The sequence below is a fragment of the Mus caroli genome, chromosome 4 (assembly GCF_900094665.2).
Source record: "Mus caroli chromosome 4, CAROLI_EIJ_v1.1, whole genome shotgun sequence".
Lineage (NCBI taxonomy): Eukaryota > Metazoa > Chordata > Mammalia > Rodentia > Muridae > Mus > Mus caroli.
The window spans coordinates 108,549,855-108,573,901 of NC_034573.1; the positions used below are offsets into that span (position 1 = coordinate 108,549,855).

The 24,047-nt window shown below is 46.1% G+C and overlaps 1 protein-coding gene across 4 annotated transcripts in view; it reads right to left on the reverse strand.

Annotated features, from left to right (window-relative positions):
* The window catches only part of St3gal3 (ST3 beta-galactoside alpha-2,3-sialyltransferase 3), a 204,733-nt gene that overhangs the window by 172,073 nt on the left and 8,613 nt on the right, over positions 1-24,047 (reverse strand). For all 4 annotated transcript variants that reach the window (XM_021161386.1, XM_021161383.1, XM_021161382.1 and 1 more), the window contains exon 2: positions 4,880-5,024. In XM_021161386.1, the coding sequence (XP_021017045.1) occupies positions 4,880-4,994 (115 nt within the window). In that variant the 5' untranslated portion in view covers positions 4,995-5,024. The remainder of the gene's footprint in view (positions 1-4,879; positions 5,025-24,047) is intronic.

Genomic DNA, 24,047 nt, shown 5'->3' on the forward strand with positions numbered 1-24,047 from the left:
CCTCATCACTACAGCAGTGTGCTCCCTCATCACTAAAGCACAGTGTGCTCCCTAATCACTACAGCAGTGTGCTCCCTCATCACTACAGCAGTGTGCTCCCTCATCACTACAGCAGTGTGCTCCCTCATCACTACAGCAGTGTGCTCCCTCATCACTACAGCACAGTGTGCTCCCTCATCACTACAGCACAGTGTGCTCCCTCATCACTACAGCACAGTGTGCTCCCTCATCACTACAGCAGTGTACTCCCTCGTCACTAACAGATTTTGAAGGTGTTTTCTGTACATGCCTATTGCAAATAAATTTGCCACAGACATTTGTTTCCAAATCTTTTTGTAGACAGAAGTTTTCACTCCACTGGAGTAATAGTTATTGACAAATGCACACGTATGTGTAACTTCTTACAAGTTGTTTTCTAAGGTTGAGGTGTCCTGAACTTCAAACACTGTCTTGCTAGAAGCTCTGTGGACACCTAAGGGCACAGCCTTTCAGTGACTCCGCTGTTTACCCAGTGCTGAGAGCTTTCCACTGCAGGGCAGGGTCTCTGGTGTCCTAGCTCCCCCATCATGCCTGCTCTGCCACCTCTTTTATGGAATCCTAGGCCAGAGCACTAGATCAGAAGCCTCGGTATTTCTGCCCCATGTGTGACAGCTCAGACTCCCTGGAATCCTCCCACAGATGTCTGTGGGCCACTCCACAAATTCCCATAGTTTCAAATGCCCTGAATGCTGCTCCTGGTCTCTCTGACTAGCAGAAACCACCACAGCCAGTCCCACACTGACCTCTGAACAGTGGTATCCTAGCAGGAGGCTGAGAGGCTGTGGGCTCCCTCAGGGTTTTCCTTCACAGGTGCTGAAATCTATGCTCCTTCCCCTTGTTTGACACAGCTGATTTGGTCTGCGTGAACAATTCTTTATGGAGCTAAAGCTACTTCTGACACTGGCTACTCTATCACTACAGGGAGCAGAAAGTTTAACCCAGTGGTTCTCAGCCTGAGTCACACCCCTGATGGACTGTGTGGCAGGCATTCTGCAAAGCAGCCATCTACATTATGATTCATATATAGAAAATTACAGTTACGCAGGAGTAACAAAAATCATTTTATGGTTGGGGGTCACCACAGCACGAGGAACTATATAAAAGGGTCACAGCATCAGGAAGGTTGAAAACTGCCAAATGCCGCCCTCCAAGTCACCTCCTGAAAAGATTTCTTTTCTCTTTTTCCTATGTGTGGGTGTGGATGTGCGTGTGTGTAGGGGTAACTGCAGAAGCCAGAGGGATGTTGGATCCGCTGGAGCTGGAGTTACAGGTGGGTGTGAGCCACCCAGTGTGGGTGCTGAGAACTAAACTCAGGGCCTCTGGAAGAGCAGAATACATTCTTAACCACTGAGCCATCTCTCCAGTCCCTCCATTTTGGTTTTAAGAGGGAGAGCTAAGAGTTTATTTAGTAATATGTTCTACATCCATTAGCTTGGTCCAGCCCGTCCCGTCCTTTATAAATATCAGACACAGTTTCCAACTGACTTGCTCCATAAGATGTTCAGTAGCAATCAGATCAGCAGCGTGTATTTAGGGCCTTTCTGGTTACAATTGTTCACAAGTAGGAAACTGAAGGGACTTACTATAATTACTAAACACAGTGGCAAAAATATTTAAGGATCTTAGCACGCAGAGAGAAATACTACAAGATTCATTTTACTAACAAGGAATAACAGAACTTTAAGTTAACATGCATAGTTTTCATGGAACAGGACACTAGAATCATTTCTGGGAAGAGCCACCTACCTTTTAGCCAGAGTGATGGCTCAGATAAACAATCAGGGCAAAGAGAAACACAAGCACTGCATCCCCGCTTGGAAATGATGAAATGGGAAGATGCCTAAAGCTGTCTAACCCCGAGGACTATGCTGGCTTGCTTATTAATTTACAAAAATAGCTGTGCAAAAAACAAGTGTGTGTGTCATTACATTATAATAATAAATATAACTCTACAGTTCATGTGTGCATGTGAATGTAGGTGTGTGAGTATATATATGCATGTGTGTATGTGTTTAAGTGTGCATGAGAGTGTATATAAGTATATGTGTGTATTATATGTGTGTATGAGCATGGGAGTATGCATGTATCTGTGTGTGTGTGTGTGTAAACGTGTATGTCAGTGTGTGTGTGTATATGCAGGTGTGTTTGTATGGGTATATGTGCATTAATGTATGTGTGTGATATGTATGTGTATATATGAGTGTATGCATATATGTGTGTTTGTATATGTGTGTATGTGAGTGTTTGTGTGTATAGAAGTTTGTTAGTGTACTCGAGTGTGTATATGGGTGTATATATGTATGTGATTGTGTATATGTTAGTATATGTTTATGTGTCTATGTGAGTATATTATATGTATGTATGTGAGTGTATGTATATATGTGTTAGCATGAGTATGTGTGTATGTGAGTGTATGCATATATATGTATGTATGTATATGAGTGTATGTGTGCCTCTGTATGTGTGTGTGTGTGTGTGTGTGTGTGTGTGTGTGTGTGCAGTGCTGGGGACTGAACCCAGGGTTGCATGGTAGGCCACAACTTTACTGATAGCCATGTTTCCAGAGAGAGAGAGAGAGAGGAAAGAGAGTTTTTTAAATTTTGAGACAAGATCCCAGTGAGGTGCCCAGGCTGCCCTGGAACTCCCTGTGGAGCCCACGTAGATCTTTCGCTTTTGCTCTTTTTGTGTCAGCCTCCTGAGTAGCTATGATGAAGGACCTGGGCCACCAGGCTCAGCTTATCTACTCTGAAACAGTGTCCTGGCCTGGAGCCCAAACTACTTACTTAGCTGTTGGGCTTGTACGTGTGCACCACAGCATATAGTTTCTATGCTATTTTTTGTTTGTAATAACTGTTTTTAAGATTTGTTTTACTTTATGTTTTTCTGAGTCAGGACTTACTGTGCTGCTCTGGCTGACCTGGATCTCTCTAAGTAGACCAGGTTAGTCCGGGACTTAGAGATCCGACCACCTCTGCCTCCCAGGTGCCGGGATTGCTGGGTGGCCAGCTTCTTTTACAGGTTTTCCTCCCCTCTCTGTCCCTTCCCCTTATTCTCTCTCTCTTGTTTTTCACTCCCTCTCTGAGAACCCTTTCTCTTTTTATCAAGTAGATTACAGAATTAAATTCTCTCTTCAGCATTTGTTATAGTTTTCTACATGAAATGGGTCTTAAAGATGGGAAATTAGAGCTTAACTCCAGCTCAACTGTGTGACCCTGGTAGATTAATTAACTGCTGGGGTTTGTCCAACTGGAAAATGGAGATTAATGACATCTTCACAGACCAGTATTAAGAATTAAATTAGATGAAATAAAATGTCTATATTGTCTGGCTGAATGCCTGACATTATGGGTCTTCCATAATATAAATTCCTTTTTACTTCTGTAGGAAAATATTATTTGATCCTTAGTTATGACTTCGATGGGGGAGGGGGGCTCTGTTTCTTGGACATGTTCTCCACTGACACAGAGTCACCATTCAGAATTCTACACTGTCTGATGCGGATGCTCCTTACCTTGGAACACTCAACTTTAACTCTAAAAATAAATCAAGGCAGAGAACTTTGAGTAACTTCTTGAAATACAAAGTAGTGATAATTGCAAGCTAGACTTTTTTTCTTTTAAACAGAGTCTTGGGTAGCCTAGGATGGCCTTGAACTTACTATGTAGCCAAGGATCACCCTGAACTTCTGATCCTCCTGACTTCACCTCCTGAGTACTGGAATTACAGGTGTGAAGCACCATGCCCAGTTGTGTTTGGTGTTGGGCTTTGTATATGCTAGGTAAATACTCTACCAACTGAGCCCCAGTCCCAGCCCAGGTCCAAGCTGAACATTTAAGAGGCACAATCTATACAACGCAATAAAGATTTAACACAGTATTTTAAATCTCAGCTTAAAATATGCATATAGTTCAGATCACGTGACAAACACCGATCTTCCACCCAGCAAAGCTCTCTGTTAGGGCCTCAGTCTAGCGGCGACCAGTCACCAGCTGTGCTCCTCCGCCTCAGCTTACCCTCAGCCTGGAGACTGACCTTACCCTATAGACCAGTTCTACACTGAAGCCCAGGAGCTTTCCGGAAAGATACAACTGGCCTTGATTCACACATCAGTGGGAATCAGATTTGGCAACACAGTGTCCCCTACAGCGGGCTAAGATTAAACAAAATAACCAAAGAAGAGCCGTGAGGAGTTCCCTATGTGATGCTTCAAGCTACAGCCAAAAATAGAGTGTACAATGACAGGTGACAAGTAATGCCATCACATCAACTGCGTGCCTGTGACTCAGAGGACATTGGGGAACACAAGGGAGATACCACGTCACACCTGAGACCAGAGGCTCATGTGGAGGGAAGGGGTTGGGGGTTGCTGGGTTCCTGGTACTCTAGTTAGGTGTGAGTACAAAACCAAAGGGCTGCAAAGGTGAAGGAGACAACGTCTCCTCAGGGGAAAATAAAACAAAGACAATATCAAACTGAAAGTGCAAGGAAAAAGTAAAGGTGGAATTCTGGGGGCCGAGAAACCAACCAGCTTCAACACCCAACCCAAGGCAGTAGGTGAGAAGTAAGGGTCGGGACACCTTACTAACAAAGGAGATGAGAGCCTTCGGGAACTAGAAATGCGGGTACAGTCTGAGGTTTGACGTGAAGAGCGGCACATGCTCACGGGGCTCGGAAAGGAAGCGGAGATTTGCCACAGCATGCAGATTTAAGGGGTTGGGGGGAAGGGGAAGCATCAAAGGTCTCAGGCCCCAGCAACTAGAACGGCGGGAGATTTCTATGCCTCCGTCCCGCAGGAATTGCAGCTGCATGGTAAAGGGTGAACTACGGTGACCATACTTACTGGAGTCTTCCCATTGGAGTAAGTGTAGCTTCCAGGCAGAATAATACAAAAATCCCAGGACCAGGAAGAGGCAGAGGGCTAGCAGCAGATTGCGCACAAATACCAAGAGTCCCATCTTCACATGACTCACAATTTCCTACATGACCTAAAAACAAACAGGAAAAGCCAGTAAGATATTAAGCAGTCTTCCTCCGCATAGTGAAGAAACTCTAAAGATCGTTCCAAATGCATGACACTCACTGATCCCAGCAGGGCACTCGGGGGACGTTTCTAGACATACATGTCCTCTCCTTGTTCCTGTGGACGGCAGATTTCTGGCGATTATAAGCTCTCAAATAAGTTTTGTAAAAATGTATTTTGATTTCATGTGTATTGAGTGTTTTGTCACATACACATGTGTGTATGCGTGTGCACCATGTGTGTGCTTGATGCCAGCAGAGGCCAGAAGAGGGCATCAGATCCCCTGGAGCTGGAGGCACAGATGGTTGGGAGCTGCCATGTGGATACAGGGAACCGAACCTGGATCCTCTGCAAGATCAGCAAGTGTTCTCAATGGCCAAGCCAGCTCTCCAGCCTTTTGATTTCTTAGAAAAAGATTTTTCAAAGATTTTCGTGTGTTTATTCATGGGTGTACTACATGCCTGCATGCTCACCACATGCAGCCAGGTGCCAGGGAAGCCAGACCAGGGTGTCAGATCCTCTGCTGGCCGGAGTCACAGGCAGTCGTGAGCAGCCCAGCATAGGTGCTGGGAACTCAATCTGGATCCTCCAGAAAAAGCAATACATGTTCGTAGCCACTAAACCACCTCTCTAGCCCTCATAAAATTATGTGTACACTTGCATGTATGGTGGGATTTGTATACACATACGTGTTGTGTCTCCAGAGTCCAGAAGAGGACCTCAGATCCCCCAGAGCTTGAGTTATGGGTAGCTGAGAGACGGGAACCAAAGTTCAGCCCTCTGCAAGAGCAGTAAGCACTGTTAACCACTAACCGTCTCTCCAGCCCTCAAGGAACTCCTCCGTCACATGCCATCCCACCGTCACACTGTCACATGCCATCCCACCGTCACTGCCCTAGTCACACTGGCACTGTGTTCGGACAAATCCGTTTTTATTCTCCGTATCCATTTGGCACAGAGCACCGTTATTTGGTTCTGCTTCAAATTTTCAAGACAGGGTCTCTAACACTTAGACCTAGGCTGACTTAGATCGTGGCCTGTGTAGCCCAGACTGGCCCCAAAGCTATAATCCTTCTGTCTCAGCCTCCAGGTGCTGGCTGAGGCTTCAAGCACGTGCCACCACTCCCAGCTCAGAGTCATTTCTAACATAAGATCTGAAATGTTACTTCCACGCTCAAACCTGTTTGGATTCATTTTCTTCTGTTGCTAAAACAAGGTCGGGGCAGACTAAACAGTTTACAGTAAAACACATTTATTATCTCAGGGTCCTAGAGGCCAACACCCCCACCACGGAGTAGCTCTGCTTGGTGCGTCACAGGCTGCGCCCTGCCCAGAAACTCCCGAGAAGAGCCTGAGTCCATGCTCACTCCAGCTGCTGCCCGAATCTCCTTCCTGCGGCTCGCTCCCATGCAGGAAGGACCAGTCTTTGCTCCTGCAGTTTTTCTCCAGCTTTCTCCATGGCCCCCATCAGTCCTGCAGGCTATGCCCCTCTCTCTCTCTCTCTCTCTCTCTCCCCCTCTCTCTCTCTCTCTCTCTCTCTCTCTCTCTCTCTCTCTCTCTCTCTCTCTCTCTCTCCAGTTTGTCCTTCTGTAGCAGCTTGCTTCTGTTTTCAGCTGGAAAAATTCCTTCACTTTTCAGGGCTCCTATGACTACCTTGGACCTGTCTACATAATCCAGGCTTTACTGCCTTCTTTAAAGGGTCATAATCTTCATTATATCTAGAAAGACCCTTTGCCAAGTGAGGTAACATATTCACTGGCTCCAGCAATAGGGAGGCAGGCATCTTCTGCTAACAATCTCTTGTTCATTCTAAACTCTGCTCAATAGGGTAAGCCCCTGCTACTTTTCAGGCTGCCCTGCTTCTCTCAGTCTCACCAGTGCCCTGTGCACCAGGCACCCTCTGAACGCCACCTCATTTCCCATCCCAGGGCCTGCCTGGAACCCATTCTCCATCCACTTTGCTACAGTACCTTCTGTACACCCTTTGATACAAACTTGTTTGTATCCATGGTCCAAGAAGACTTCCCTGGGTCAGACCCTGCCCCCAGTCCCAATCACTTAACCCAGTAACCAAATAACATGAAAAAGGCATATGTAGTATAAATATTAATAACGGGCCAGTGGGATGGCTTAGAGGATAAAGGAGCTTGCTTTATCCTGAGCCTGAAGAGCAGAGTTCATTCCACAGGACCACGTGGTAGGAGAGAACAGTCTCTCGTGACTTCCACAGCCCCTCTGACTTGCGCACATGCACTACGGCACGCCCATCCAACCCTAACATACACAGTGTGGAGATAAGTGTAGCAAAAATGTATGAATAACAAGGTGATAAAAAGCTGCAATTTGCAGATGATGGATGTCCCCCTTAGGACAGCTTTTCCCTTACAACTGGGGGAATTCCCTTACTGTCTCACTGCGGAAGACAGCAGAACACACAGAAAATTCAATAAAGGAGGTAATTATAAGATTAATTTACAGAAAAGCTAAGAGCTTCTTTAAAAACATTCCAAAAATACGCAATTAGAAAATGTAAGATGAGACACTGAAGAGATAGCTCAGTGGTTAAGAACACTGCCTGCTCTTCCAAAGGACTCTGGTTCAATTCCCAGCACACACACACACACACACACACACACACACAGCAGCTCACAACTGTCTGTAACTCCAGTTCCAAAGCCTCTGACACCCTCAGACCAATGCACATGAAATAAAATAAAATATTTCTTCTTTTGTTTGTTTTTTTTTTTCCTTTTTTTTTTTTTTTTTCGAGACAGGGTTTCTCTGTGTAGCCCTGGCTGTCCTGGAACTCACTCTGTAGACCAGACTGGCCTCGAACTCAGAAATCCACCTGCCTCTGCTTCCCAAGTGATGGGATTAAAGGTGTGTGCTACCACCGCCCAGCCAAAATAAAATATTTTTAAAAAGAAAATGTAAGATGAAAAGTATTCCATTCATCATGGCAACTCAATCTGTAAAGTGAATTCAAAGTGTAAAGTGCTTAAAAATGAATTCGGAGAGAAATGGATAAGGCTTTCACCAGAGGACACAGCCAACAAGAGAAATGAATGTAGTGTGTTCCTCATGAGTGTGTGCGCACATGGAGAGAGGCGCACGTGGACAGAGGTCAGACGTGGAGCTCTCACTGACCCTGCAGCTACTGATGGGCCAGTGGAGTCCTCTCCTCCAACTCTGCTCTGGTAACATCTACCTGGAGACAGCAGACAGCATCCGATCCCAGAGGCTGAGAGTTCAGTCCCACAGACCCACGCCAGATGCCAATCACAAGCCCCAGCCAGACTGCCCAGTACTTTTGACCCAGGACCTACAATCAGGATTGTCTAGACCGCCTGCCTAGGTTCCACTAATTTGACAGACTAGCTCATAAATCTCAAAGAAACACTACATTTAGCAGAAGAGACATGCCAGGTAACACGGAGGAAAGGAGACAAGGGGCTTCCATGGCCTCTGCAGTTGGCACCCTGGAATCTTCACTTGTTAACTCCATCTTTTGGGGATTTGTGGAAACGTTGTAACATGGAAATCATTATACAATGGCCACTGTATCAGCTTACTCTCCCTGAAAAGGCTGGGGAGTGAGACTAAAGGTCCCAACCCTTCACTCTTACCTCAGTCCCTTCTGGAAAAGTGTGGCTTGCGTAAGAATGGTCCCCAAAGACTCCTGTGTTTGAATATGTGGCCCACAGCGGGTGGAACTGTTTGGGAAGGATTAGGAAGTGTGGCCTTATTAAAGGCAGTGTATCACTGGGAGTGAGCTCTAAAGTTTCAAAAGACTAAAGTCATTCCCAGTGTCCCTCTCCACCTTGTGACTCAAGGTGTAAGCTCTCAGTCACTGCTCCAGAGACGTGCCTGTCGCCTGATATGCTTCCTGACACGATGGCCTAACCCTCAGAAACTGTAAGCCACCCATCAAAGGCTTTCTTTTATAAGTTGCCTTGGTTGTGGTATTTTTATCACAGCAACAGAAACTAAGTAACTAAGCTATTCAATCCCCATCCTGCAGCCACACAGCAGCAGCCAGCTGTCAGTCAAGCCATTAACACACACCGAGACATCACGTATTCTAAAGACATTAGGAGTTATAGAGTCAGGAGACAGAGGTGAAGACCAAACGTATGTGTCACAAATATCGCTGATATCTCATATCAGAACTAACTTCAATCTGTAATTATTAAGAGGCAGGAATACTGACATGCTACAAAAGAGGCATGGTGGGACAGTGGGCTCTGACCCTGAGCCCCCCCAGACAGATGCACAGACATATAGGCACGAGTTTATCTATGCACACATACGCATGTTTATTCAATCTAAACATATACATATAAAGGCCTGAGTAGCTCCACAATTGTTATGCTGGCTGCTCCTAGGGAACAGCATGGGTGGTGCATCCTTAGGAGGCATCTGTTTTCCCCTGATTACACTTCAGAATTACAACTGTTATGAGTCACAGTATTGCCTCCATAATTGAGATTTTCAATACTCCTACACCTTAACTCAACTCTGCAGCAAATAGTGAGGAGTCCTATGCAGGGCTCAGTGGGTAGGGGGCTTACTGCTAAGCCTGATGACCCAAGTTCAATCCCGAGATCTACATGGTAGAAGAACCAGACTTTTGCAAGTTGTCCTCTGACCTCCATGTGTGTGCCACGCCATGTACGCATATAAACACTATTTTAAACCAGTCCTGTATAGGAATGCCCATTAGCAACAAGGATTTAAAAGATAAAATTAACAACAGTTCAAATACCCAATTAGCAAGAGTGATGGTTTGTATGTGCTTGGCCCAGGGAGTGGCACTATTAGGAGGTGTGGCCTTGTTGGAGTAGTTTTGTCACAGAGGGTGTGGGCTTTAAACTCCTACCCTAGCTGCCTGAAAACAGTCTTCTGTTTGCCTTCAGATGAAGATGTAGAACTCTCAGTTCTTCCTACACCATGCCTGCCAGTACACTGCCATGTTCCTGCCTTGATGATAATGGACTGAACCTCTGAGCCTGCGAGCCAGCCCCAGTGAAACATTGTCCTTACAAGAGTTCCCTTTTTTGTCCACAGCAAACTAAGTTCACCCTGACTAAGACAGCAAGGAAGCCACAGAGCTTGGCCTCTCTGCAGCGTGACTGCTTGGCCTTGACAGGAAGCAGGCTGCACACGCAGAAGGGATCCCGGAGGAGGTGTGATGGCAGGATTCTGTAAGCTGTGTGGGTAGGGTTTAAAGGAGCCGCTGAGAGACTAGCGAGGGCAGGAGGCAGCTTCCCTCTTCTGAAAGGGTGAGAAGAGAAAGCCGTGAACGAGCTGGTGCAAGAGAGAAGACGCTGCTGGATGGAGGCAATGGGATGCATGGTACCATTTCCACTAGAAGGTGGCCAGCAGTCATGGGTGACAGAACACTCCGACCTCTCTGGCTCACGCTTGGATCTGTGGTTCTGCCTTTTGCCAGATGATCCCAGATGGAAACCAAAGGGCAGGAGAGTGTGAGATGCAGTTCACAAAGGCTGGCCACCGCACACAGAAGGTGGACAGTCCATCCTCCAGGCCCAGGGAGTAATGCGGAACCTGACACACCTGTCACAGAAAATGTAACAAAGGGCGTGCCCCAACACAGATCAGAGCCTAGACCCGCTGCTACCAGAAATGTGCCCCAACACAGATCAGAGCCTAGACCCGCTGCTACCAGAAATGTGCCCCAACACAGATCACAGCCTAGACACACAGCTACTGGAAACATACCCCAACACAGATCAGACCCTAGACACACAGCTACTGGAAACATACCCCAACACAGATCACAGCCTAGACACACTGCTATTGGAAACGATCTACAGAGAGGGGTATGTGTATGTATAGTCTCACACTGGCAACAACAAATGGGAATGCCTGGATTTGGGGGTGGAGAGATGACTCAGAGGTTAAGAGTACTCGATGCTCTTACAGAGGACCTGGTTCAGCTCTCACAACCAACGTGGTAGCTCACAACTGTCTGTAACTCCAGTCTCAGTGGAGCCAACATCCTCTTCTGCCCTCCAAGCGTTCCTGCATATACCCGGTGCACATCAACTCACACAGGCATGTACACATGTACACAAAGATAGATAGATAGATAGATAGACAGAGATAGATATATACAGACAGACATCTTGAGAAATTTAGTAGATTTGGAGGGGTATATTTCACGATCTATTTATTCATATATTTATTTTCAGTCTTTATAAAAGTCAATATACAAAGTTTCCGAAGTGAAACAGAAAGCCGAGACTCTGTGGGTCTTTTTGTCTGTCTGTGTGGGTTTTCAGCATGGGGTGTCCTTCCCCAGAAACCACCTTGTTTTCTGAGACAAGGTCTCTCACTGAACCGAGAGCTCACCAATCGTGTAGACCAACCAGCTGGCCAGCAGGTCCCAGAGCTGGGATTGAGAGCATGAGTGCCAACACGCAGCATTTCATGTGTGTGGCGATGTCATTTCCGGTCTTTATGCTTGCAGGGCAGTACTTTACCAGCTGAGCAGCCTCCCGGGCCCCAGAGACTGAACCTCTAGCAGCACAGTGGACTCTAGGTCTTAACTTTCCTCTGAGAACTAAAGAACTAAAAATGTACAAATGTTCAATCTGCCTCCAAAACACAGTGATTCTAAGGGGCTTTCCTCTGAGGGGGCGGAAGGGCAGATACCAGTGTCATCTCAATTGGTGCAGCCAGGTGGTGACCACAACCTCAGGCTCACAGACACATGGCAGTCTGTGAGTCAGTCTAACCGATGGACCCCTTTATTGAACAAAGAATTCAAGAGCAGCATTGCTACATACACACCAAGAAACAGCGCCTCCCTAGCATGTGTGAGGCCCTGGGCTCCATTCTCAGCACCTCAGAAACAAAGTGAAACCCAACACCTAGATGTCCTATGTCCTCACTGTCGTGGGTCCTTTTAGGGGATGAGCTGGGCAGTACAAGTGAGCATACACCCAAATGTGCACACGTGCTACCGGCACCTGTGCCTGCACTTGAGCCTGAATCTGTGCCTGCACCTGCACCTACGCCTGCACCTGCACCAGCCTTTACATCTTTACATACTGAAAACCTGATACTTCCAATTCTACTTCAAACCAAATGATTAATCCTAGTCTTTCCCTTTACAGATCATTTAGAACTCCTGTCACAACCACTGGCTTCAACAGATTCACTTTTCTGTTCTGTGACCCCTTGAACTCTCTATGGACTTCTGCTTCTCCCTCCCCTTCACCTACCTTGCTCAGCCCTAAAGCCTATGATTTGCTTAATTGAAATATTCAGAAAAGCGGGGGGTGGAGGGAGGGAACTCATCTGTCTCAGGCTATTGTCCCAAGGGGATGTCTTAATTTACCATCCTTTTGTTGACGCTCTCAACTGCTACTGTCAGCTCGCTGTGTCACAGGTCCCTCTGACCCCCTCTTCCTTGAGGTTGACCATCCATCACAGGTGATGTAGAACTCGGCCATTGCCATCTTCTTCGGGGCAGCTGTGACTTCTGAAAGTGACCTTCAAGATCGGGCCCATCTGGTTGACATTTTCTCTCAGAATATGGGTCAGGAAGATCACTGCACCTAACTGGGAGATTCCAGCCTCCCCTCCTAAGCGATCTTCTCAGCTGTGTGAGTCTACGCTCGCTGCACGTGGCCTCGTGATCTTTGGAGGTAACAAGGGAGTACTCAGGAAGTAGAAGGTTTATTGAAGTGGGAGACCCCATCTATGCAGCCACGGGGAGGTTGTTTTCCATTCTGGGGTGGGGCTTACTGGCGGTGCGGGTGTTTCAGGGATACTAATACTCCGTAAGTAACCTCGAACTCATCCTCTTTAACTTAATAAACTCATTGGTTCACCATGCGGGACTCTGGTGGAACTGTACTTTGGTCTGTGGTCAGTGCCTTATCAGGGATAAACAGACAGTTGCTCACAACTGGAAAAGTTCACACACAACAGGAGTTCCTCAGAAAGCCGGGCAATGATGCTGGACACTCCCAACACAGTCAAACAAGCCATCAAACAAGGCGTCAAACAAGCCTGGGGAAATTTACCTTCTGGCTATACCTGGAAGCCTCGCCTCCACCCACCCTATTGAGGAGACTATATTGCCCTGTTCCCAGCCCACTGTAATTTTCGGGTCTATAACAGCCTCATAGAAACCTGTGGCCTCCATCCTCACCCTCCCGACTCTCACACACAGTAGCCAATATGATTCCCTCCGGGCATAAATGCCCCACCTTCCGTAGGATACTTCCTCAAACACCATTCCAGGCCCTCCGAGCTCTCTTCCCATCCCCATCACCCCGAGTCCCCTCCACAAGCCTCTTTTTCCCACCAGCTAACTGTCAGTGTTTGGAGTGTATCCTTCCTACCCGAAGTCAAGCGGAAGCCTTTGCTCCCCACTTGTTCTGAGATGGGGTCTCACTGTATAGCCCAGGCTGGGCCTCTGGTGAAACCTCTTAAAAAAAAAAAAAAAAAAAGATTTATTTTTATTGATATACTTGTGTGAGTATGCCACACTTGCAGACCAGAAGAAGACATTGAATCTCTTAGAGCTGGAGTTTAGAGGTGGCTACAGACCCCCCTGCTATGGATGCTGAGAACGAGCCTGCAGCCATGGCTGAAACTCTTTGACCAGACGCTTTCTCCAGCCAATCCTACTCACTCTCCACTCTCATCTGTTACCTGCCTCACGTTTTAGGCAGAGGCTTGCTGTTGGATGCTTCCCACCCTGTGCAGATGGTCCCCTTTCACAGTGCACTTACAGTTGGTAAGTATGACCACCTAGCATTTAGACTCTGGCTCACCCAGGCAGAGAAAATTGCTGTTTTGTTTGCCATTGTGCCCTGGTACGTGTTCACAAACTCATCTGTGGACTACCTGATGACTCAATAGGTTATGACATGCTTTAAAAGAGTCATGCAGACCACTGAAAACTGGACTGCCTTAATGCGCCATAGGAAGAAAGTTATACAAAAGTCTGAACTGGCTGAAAGAAGCTGCCTCCAAACCATTTCTAAGATACTCTAGTTGGTTATTTTCTGCACTAAGTGCACCCAGAATAGAAGCACCAGGGCCGCAGACCCTCAGCCGTCAGCTAGGGACAGGAACACCACCATGCACAGCCACAAGGCACTTTTAGGGCATCCTCCCGTGAAAACTTTTCAAACAAGCTCACTAGAAGTTTTCACATATAATTTATTAACCAGTTTCCCAAACCAGTTCCTGAAAAGTTTATCAATTCTTAAACAACAACAACAACACAACATCCAACTCTTCAGAATTTATTGCTTGACTGGATAGATGTAAACAGTTAATATAAATGAAATTATTCTACTCAGAACAACTGTTTGTTTTAATCACAGGCAATAAACTAATTAATAGTGCTGATATTCACATAGCACTTACTGTGGACCAGACACCGCTCTAAGAGTTTTATCTGAGTAAATTTATTAGTTCTGCTTATCAGGTCTATGAATTTATCATCTATAGTTCATAGTGAAGAAATCCAAGCGCACAGCAGTTTAAGATCACAGCCTAGCATGCGACAAAGCAGGACTCTAGCTCAGACAACCTGCCTCCATTCAGACTTCAGCATCTCTCTAAGTGAAGAGGGGGCTAGGGATTACCTCGCTGGCAGAGCATGGGGTTCTGGGTTCAAATTCCCAGCACCAAAGACAGAAACAGGGAGATCCTGAGAAGAGCTGCATCAGAACACTAGCAGAGCCAGGCAGTGGCGCACTCCTTTAGTCCCACACTCAGGTGGCAGAGCTGATGGCCAACCTGATCAACATAACAAGTTCCACCGTGTGTCAAATAAACAGATCGTAACAGTGAAGAAATGGTTCATACAGGGGCTACATATAAATACGGCAATGGCGATGGAAAGAGCAGGAAAAGTCAAGACAGCAAATCAAGGAAAGTATGGGGAAAAAAGTCAGAGAACCAGCAAAGACCATTAACAAGATCAGCAGGGAGACGTAACAAGAGCTCAAGGTGTAGCTTAGATGCTGAGTGCTTCCACGGCATCGGGTGCAGCACTGGGTTCCAGCGCCAGCAAGAAGTCAGTTCTACACCTCCCCTCCCCTAAATATCATTTTAAAAACACACACCAGGGGCAGAGGGCAAAGAAAGAGCTCCAGGGGAAAGAATACCATATGCAATTACCTTCATGTTGCTATGACCAAACGCCTGAGGGAAGCAAAGAGAAGAAAGGTTCTCTCTCTTGCTCACAATTTCAGAGGCATCGGGCCACGGCCACTAGACTTCTGTCTCCGGGCTTACGGTGAGGCAGGAAGGCTGGGTACTGCACCAGAGTGTGATGTGAAGGGGAGGTGATTCACTCAGGGAGTCACACAGTAGCCAGGGCAATAACAGGAGCTACACTTCCTCCATCTGGGCCCCACCTTTCACAGCTCTACATCCTAAGGGCTACTCAAATCTGAATCCAGCAATCCGTAGTCGGTGGAGTGTTCGAGGCCTAATCTTCTTTGAAAACACTCTCAAGGCCACACCCAGAAGTTCATTTTACTAAATCGCTAGCTAGGTCTTTCTCAGTCCAATCGAGTTGGCAATCGAGATTAACCATCACAAACCATAAAGCAACAAGGGCATTAATAGTCAAATCAGCAGGGGGCTGAGGTGGATGACACACAGGGACACAAAGAGCTGAGGGGAATACCGTAAAAGATAAGTAGTATGGGAGAGAAAGCGGACCCTCTTGGAAATACAGTGGGGGGTGGGGGGGTCATAAAGGCTGTAACTGATTAAAAAGAAAAAAGATGAACAAGATAAAAGGAAGAGTCTGAAGGGTTTCCTGAACAAACCAAAACCAGCAGAAGTCACAGGAGGTCGGCACTGTCTGAGAAGCAACCAAGCAAACGGGGTTAAGAGGTCATGGGGAGAACTGGCCCCTCTGAACTTTATGGCAAAGGCAGCAAGAACAGGCTGGAGGTCAGCAAGGACAATTCTGGTTCACTAACGTGCATCAGCATTTTGTCTGCGTTGCATGTCTGTACACCACCTGCATGCCCAGTGCCTGTGGAGGTCAGAAGAGGGACCTGGATCCTCTGGAACCCAAGCTACAGATGGTTGTGAGCCACCATATATGTGCACTGGGAACCAAACCCAGGGCCTTTACCTGCTGAGCAACCTAGCTGGCCCCATTCTTTACTTTTTAAAAGCACTTGAGCTATCCTTCACCCATTAAGAGTAAGTAATTCAGGGCTGGCAAGCTGCTCAGTGGTTAGGAATGCTGGCTGCGAAACCATGGAACTTAAGTTCCAGCCCCCACAAAACAACAGGCATTCCCCAAATGCTTTTAACTCCAGCTCCTTAGAGGATGGGCATGTTAGTGTCTGTCCTTAATCCTAGCACTCAGGAGGCAGAGGTACAGAGATCTCTTGAGGCCAGTGTGTAGGGAATTACAGAACAGTTACAACTGTATAGTGAGACCCTGTCTCAAAAAATAACTCTGGTTCCTTGGGATCTATGGTCCTCTTCTGGTCTTTGCATATATAAATACACACACACACACACACCCTGGGGGCTGGACAGATGGTTCCATGGTTAAGAGTATAGTCTGTTCTTCCAGAGGACCTGAGTTCAGTTCCCAGCATTCATGTCAAGTGGTTTACAACTTCCGTAATTCTAGTTACTGAAGACATGATGCCTCTGGCCTCCATAGGTATCTTCACACACATGCACACACAGGCACACACATGCATATTTATTTATTTATTTATTTATTTATTTGGTTTTTCGAGACAGGGTTTCTCTGTGTAGCCCTGGCTGAATCCGCCTGCCTCTGCCTCCCAAGTGCCGGGATTAAAGGCGTGCGCCACCACGCCCGGCGCATATTTTTTTTAAAAAAGAATTAATAAATTTAAAGAGTATATGATTTAGTGGCTCTTAAAATACTCACAAAATGCTGGGCATGGTGGCACACACTTTTAACCCCAGCACTCACAAGGCAAAGATAGGAGGATCTCTGAGTTCAAGGCCAACCTGATCTACAGAACAAGTTCCCTGAGAGCCAGGGTTAGAGGGACACCCTGACTCAAACAATAACAACAAAAGAATAATCACAGCACTCAGAGATGTACAGACCACCATAGTCACTCCTCAGATGTGCTACTTGTCTAGAAAGGCATCCTTAGCTGACCCCATCTGATGGAACCTCTTGTTGCTCCAACTCTAATCTACTTCCCATCTCCAGGGCTGTGCCTGCCTATTCTGGAATTTCATAAAAACCAAATCATGCAATACGTGGGTATTTGTGGTTAGCCTCTACCGATTAACAATGAGTCTGAGGTTCTTGATTGCTGTGGCACATATCAACACCTATTGCTTTTTATTGCCAGAGAATACTCCCTTATATGGACGTACCATATCTTACTTACCTATCTGTCGTGGGTAGGGATTTGAGTTCTTTCTTCTTTTGGTTTGAATAATGTTGCCACAAATGTTCAACTATAAATTTTCACATAGACATAGCTTTCTAACTGCTGGTGGAGATAGACTTTGGGGCATCAGTGGGTAAATATGCCTCAGAATGGTGTATGTCTGAACTAGACATTCATTGTGTTTACTGAGGAAATGTCAGGGTTTTCCACAGTGAGGACCCCCAGTACCAGGGCTGCAGAGCTCTAATCTCTCGACGCCTGCCCCAACACAGCCTCCGAGTGAGTATGAGCTATGTCTCCCTGCATACATCTCGCTGCTGGTTCCAGATGCTGCCCACTGGGCCACCTGCCTTTGATTTGCTTCTCACTCATCAATCCCACAGTATCCCAGCTCTTTCAGTTAATGATCCTTATATTAAACTTCACTGGTGGTTGGAGATGTGACTCAGAGTTTAAGAGCACTGGCTGTTCTTTCAGAGGACCTGGGTTCAATTCCCAACTCCCACATGAAGGCTCACAACTATCTGTAACTCCAATTCGAGGAGATGAGACACCCTCTTCTGGCCTCTTTAGGCATCGGGCACAGACATACATGCAGACAAAACACCCAAACACACAAAAGGAATAAATATGATAAAGTTAATAAATTTGCCTGTTCTAGTTGCCATGTGGTCTTTCTCCTGACTGGTCCCAGCCCCACAGTGACTTCCTAAACAAAAGTTAAATATAGAGTTTTTAAAACTAGGAAACAGAAAAACAAAAACAAAACAGGAAACAGGGGTCAAGGCTCAGCAAGTACTGGCACTGGTCAAACACCCGAGTTCTAGCCCCAGGACTCATGTAGGGGAGAGAACCAGGCTATTGGCACATGACTCCCCCCACATACACACAAACAGATAAATAAGTATAATTAAAAACTAACAACAACAAAGGAAACAGAAGAGTAAAGATGGAAAATATGCTATTGCTAATCACAGTCTCGGGTATGTTGGCATGTATTTAAAACATGCTAGGATGTTGTGATGGTTTGTATATCCTTGGACCAGGGAGTGGCACCATCTGAAGGTGTGGCCTTGTTGCAATAGGTGTGACCTGGTTGGAATGGGTGTGTCACTGTGGGTGTGGGTATAAGATCCTCACCCTAGTTGCCTGGAAGTCAGTCTTCCACTAGCAGCCTTTGGATGAAGACATAGAACTCTCGGCTCCTCCTGCGCCATGCCTGCCTGGATACTGCCATGCTCCCACCTTGATGATAATGGACTGAACCTCTGAACCTGTAAGCCAGCCCCAATTAAATGTTGTTTTTTATAAGACTTACCTTGGTCATGGTGTCTGTTCACAGCAGTAAAACCCTAACTAAGACAGATGTAGTGCAACTTTTTTGGTGACCCAACTGTGTAGTTCTCAAGCATGAACTTTGTAAATGAGTCACGCTGCTGTTATCAATAAGTTGAACACAGACTGGAGAGATGGCTCAGCAATTAAGAACACTGGCTGTTCTTCTAGGGGTCCCAGGTTCAATTCCCAGCACTGTGGCTTACAGCCATCTGTAAATCCTGTTCTGGGATTTGATGCCCTCTTCTGATCCACACTGGAACCAGCCACAAATGCAGTATACATGCATACATTATATACATACATGGAGGCAGGCACATGTGCGTACTTGGAAAATAAAAAATAAATCTCTAAAAGCAGAGGTTAGGGGGACAGGTCAGTGAGATGGCTCAGTGGGTAAAACTTATGATTAAGGCTTACAACCTGACAACCTGAGTTAAATGCCCAGATCCTGCAGTGGAAGGGGAGAACCAGCTCTCAAGGGTTGTCCTCTGACATGCAGACAGGCAAGGCACAACGGTTATGCCCACCGGCCCACCAGCATTAACACACACACACCACACATACAGTAATAACATGCACTCTACATTGCTCATGCTTGCTAGGAGTCAGGAAAGGCTGAGAGCAGGGGCTCATGCCTGTAACTGGAACCAGGGAGAGATATAGGGAGTGAAAATTCACAGGAAGAAACCATTTGGTTTTGCACAGGTGAATTCATTATCACTTTTACTAGAGGGAGCTGGGAGTCTTCAGAAAGGAGCTGTTAAAGTGTGGTCTTAATATTATGTGTGTGTGTGTGTGTGTATAATATATATATATATATATATATATACACACACACATATATATACACACACATACATATATATACACACAAACATATGTATATATAATTGTATGTATATATAATATGTATATAATGCACACACACATATATACATATACACATATATATATATACACATATACATACTTATATATACATATACATATATATATATATAAAATCTTGTTTGTCTTAATGGTGTTCAAAGGAAAAAGTTGTATACATACTTTTTATTCAGAAAAGGTGACTGCTATGAAAACAATCAGAAAGCTGAGTGCAGACTTGGGGAAAATCGTACTGTATTTCACCCATGTTTGAGAGATTGACCCTTCTTTGCCCGGCCTGCCTGAAACAGAGGGGTAGGGGCTCATGTGGAAAGCAAGGCTGGGAAATGGCAGTATGCCCAGAAAACCACAGTGTAGCTCAAAAGCAGCAGCTAATGATATGTACCTGAAGGCACATGGCCGTGCCCCATGCAGGCCAGCTCGCTGGACTCTGCTCTGTGCTGCATGTAGATGCAGAATGTGTAACCCAGACTAGAAACACGGGGGAGAAGCGGTCAGAGCCAAAGCTAGCTTGTCTCAAGTGATGGAGCAAACGCTAGGGAAAGCACACGGAGAGAATGCAATGCTCTCTGTCACAAACCCCAAACTACAGCCATGCAACAGCCTCAGATTTAATGAGTTCCACTAGCCTCTGCTGTTCTTTCCTCTCTGTGTATAGATTTGCTTTATTTTTAGTTGTGTATCTGTGTGTGGGCGTGTGCACATGGGTGTGGGTGCGGGTGCTGGCAGAGGTCAGAAGCAGCAGAAGATCCGCTGGAATTGGAGGTACACTTGATGTGAGTGCTGGGATCTGAACCTGGGTCCTCTGTAAGAACAGCCCTGACCATTCTGCTCTTAATGTACTGAACAGTATATGGCTATGGATGTGAGGGAGATGCTCCTTCCCGCTCCTTCCCTAAGACCCTGCACCTTTAAGCCTATGCAGTGGCCCCACAGTCTTGTAAAACAAACAAAAAGCAAACAAAGAAACAACAATGGCCAGTCCTCGGGAGCCAGAGGCAGGCGGATCTCTGAATCCAAGCGAGCCTCATCTGTAGAGTGACTTCTGGGCCAGCTAGGGCTACACAGAGAGACCCTGCCTTAAAAGAAGCACAGAGCGAATGAGGACAAACCACTGCACCTCGGGATGGAGGACAGCCACGCTGGAACCCTGCTATCTTCTTATCGGAGCAAACAAAGCCACTATTTACCTGCCCAGGGATAACTGCTGCCAACGGTGAAACTGCTGAACAAACAAGGCTAAGACATTATGGGATGGCGGTAATTAATGGCTGTCGCTTCCAAGAGGTGATGTCTGGACTAGCCTAAGCCTGGGGAGCTGGTACAGTAACTCTGCTGGGGAATGTGAGCTTTCTCTGCTGGCAGGGAGGACTGCTACAGGATTACTTAGGGAAACATGCTCAAACCACAACACCAGGACACAGGACAGAACTGTGCCAAGACCAACATGAGGCCGCTTTAGTCACACAGGCCACCTGTCTCCAGGGACGCTCAAAGGGAGCCACCAGAACTCTCACCTTTGTATGAATTTGCCCAACTTTTCGTTTCGCTGGCATGGGGCTGGGGTGGGGGAGTAGGGGGTGGTTCCAGTTAGAGGTGCAGAGGCTGCACAGGTGAGAGGTGCAGAGGCTGCACAGGTGAGAGGTGGCGACACGCTCACTTCCTAATGTACACTGCCCATGCAGTAGTAAACCACACCCATGTGGATGTGAGCAAGTTTGTAACAATCAGATGCACAGAGCGGGACCATCACCACATGTGACACTGAATACGGAGACACTGCAGACTGTCAGCCAGCATCCTGACAAGCCCTTACAAGTCCTCTAGAACTTAACTGTGGTGCTTAAGCTGGGTTTTCTTCCATGGGAATATCGGTTTTCCTAGTTTCCAGATCATGTGACCTACCTGATATGGCAGAGGTGCAGGCACCTGCCCTTCTGAGACAGAGCACCTGTCTCGGCGCAGGCTCGAGGCTAGCGTCCTTCAGAGGAAACTGGGCTGGGTGCATCTGAGAGTAGACTTAGTTAATCAATGCTACCATTCTTGTTACTTTGTTAGCAGAAGCACATAAAAACATCATATAAACACTGTCATGCTTCACACGCACATACCACACACACACACTCTATACACACACACAACACACACATTCTGTATACACATACACCATGCACACACACACACTCTATACACACACACCACATAAACATATGGAACACATCACAACACATACTCTATACACACCTCTCTCTCTCTCTCTCTCTATATATATATATATATATATATATATATATATACACACATACATACACACACACACACACCACACAATCTGTATACACACACATATCCAATACACACAAACACACACAAAACACATACACACACTCTATGAAAAAAAAGAAAAGTCAAACACTCTATGTACTCACACCTTACACTCTCTCTCTACACACACACCATACACACTACACACACATAAGCAATTCTCAAAGTGTATCCCAAGGACCAGTAATCCCAGAACTTTTCAGGGACTCTATTTACAAAATTACTCTAAGATACTATTCCTTGTTCACACCTACTCTCTCATGAGACAGAGTGTCTTGGGGCCACACAGTGTGACATATGATACAACTGCTCTCACAGCTATTGGAAAACATGACTGTGTATTCCTGTGATCTAAAGTTTTCTCAGTAGCTAATAACTTTTTAAAAGTGTTTTATTGCCGGGCGTGGTGGCGCACGCCTTTAATCCCAGCACTTGGGAGGCAGAGGCAGGCCGATTTCTGAGCTTGAGGCCAACCTGGTCTACAGATTGAGTTCCAGGACAGCCAGGGCTACACAGAGAAACCCTGTCTCGAAAAACCAAAAAAAAAAAAAAAAGTGTTTTATTTGTGTGTGTGTGTGAGTGTAAGACAGAGAAAGAGAGAGAGAAAGAGAGAGATGGGTAGAGGTCAGGAGACAACCCAGTAAGCCATCTCACCATCCCTCTGGTAACTTTTAATGCATTCACTATATCTAATATAGTAAATAATTAATCAGCAAAACCCATGGAAACACACATTCTATGGGAGTATTTAATATGTTTAAATGATAAGGAGATCCTGAAGCCAACCGTCTCTGCAACACTTAGTTTCAGGGTTTCACAAATAGTCTTGACTTTCTAAACAAAGGGTGTGATGAAGCGACATAGCCTGCGCCTCTGGAGCACTGTAAGCCCAGCACTGGGTGGATCTCAGTACATCCCTGGGGCTTGCCACCAATCAGCCTAGTCTAATTGCTAAGTTCCAAATTAGTGCGCTTGCACTCTCTCTCTCTCTCTCTCTCTCACACACACACACACACACACACACACACACACACACACACACTCCACAAAACAAAAACAAGGTAAAGAACAACTAAAGCTGATCTTTGGCTTCCTACACGCATACAGGCATGCACACAGCACACATACATACATACAAACATACATATACAATATACTTCATGTAGGGAGTTGGCTCCCTGAGTAAAGCACTTGCCATGCAAGCGTAGAGACCTGAGTTCAAATCCCCTGAACCAATGTAAAAGTTAGGCACAGTAGCACAACTGTCTGGAATCCAGTGCTTCTGTGGAGATAGAAAGAGGAAGACAGGCGAATCCCCAAAAGCTCCTAGGTCAGCAAGCCTGGCATAGCAGACAACAGACATCCTGTCTCAAACGGGATAAAAAGTGAGGTTTGACACGTGAGGCTGCCCTCTGACATCTACATGCACATGCCTGTACCCACATATATGACACACACATGGACACATACATTAACACACACATGAACACACACATAAACACATACATGAACACACACATGAACACATAACACAAGATTTAAAAGTGGGGGAGGGTGAAGGTTGTTAGGCATGATGGCACACGTCTTTAATGCCAACAGTTAGAGAGGGCAGAGTCAGGAAGATCTCTGTAAGTTTGCAGCCAACCTGGTCTACGGAGTGAGTTCCAGGACAGCCAGGACTACACAGCGAGATCATGTCTTGATACCAACAACGCATATAAACATGCCGCTTTATCATTATTCTGAAAGAAAACCTGACATGAAGGAAAGAGCGATGTACTGATACAGTGACAAGTACTGACAGGCAACAGATAAAGAGTCATCATGACAAAATATGATAAAACACTGCAGGGTCCAGAAAGCAGCTTATGCACAGCCAGCATGGCTAGAGAGGAAGCTGACAGAAAAAAAAAAAAAAAAATTAGACCCTATTAGCATCTGTGATGGTTTGTATATCCTTGGACCAGGGAGTGGCACCAACTGAAGGTGTGGCCTTGTTGGAATAGGTGTGACCTGGTTGGAATGGG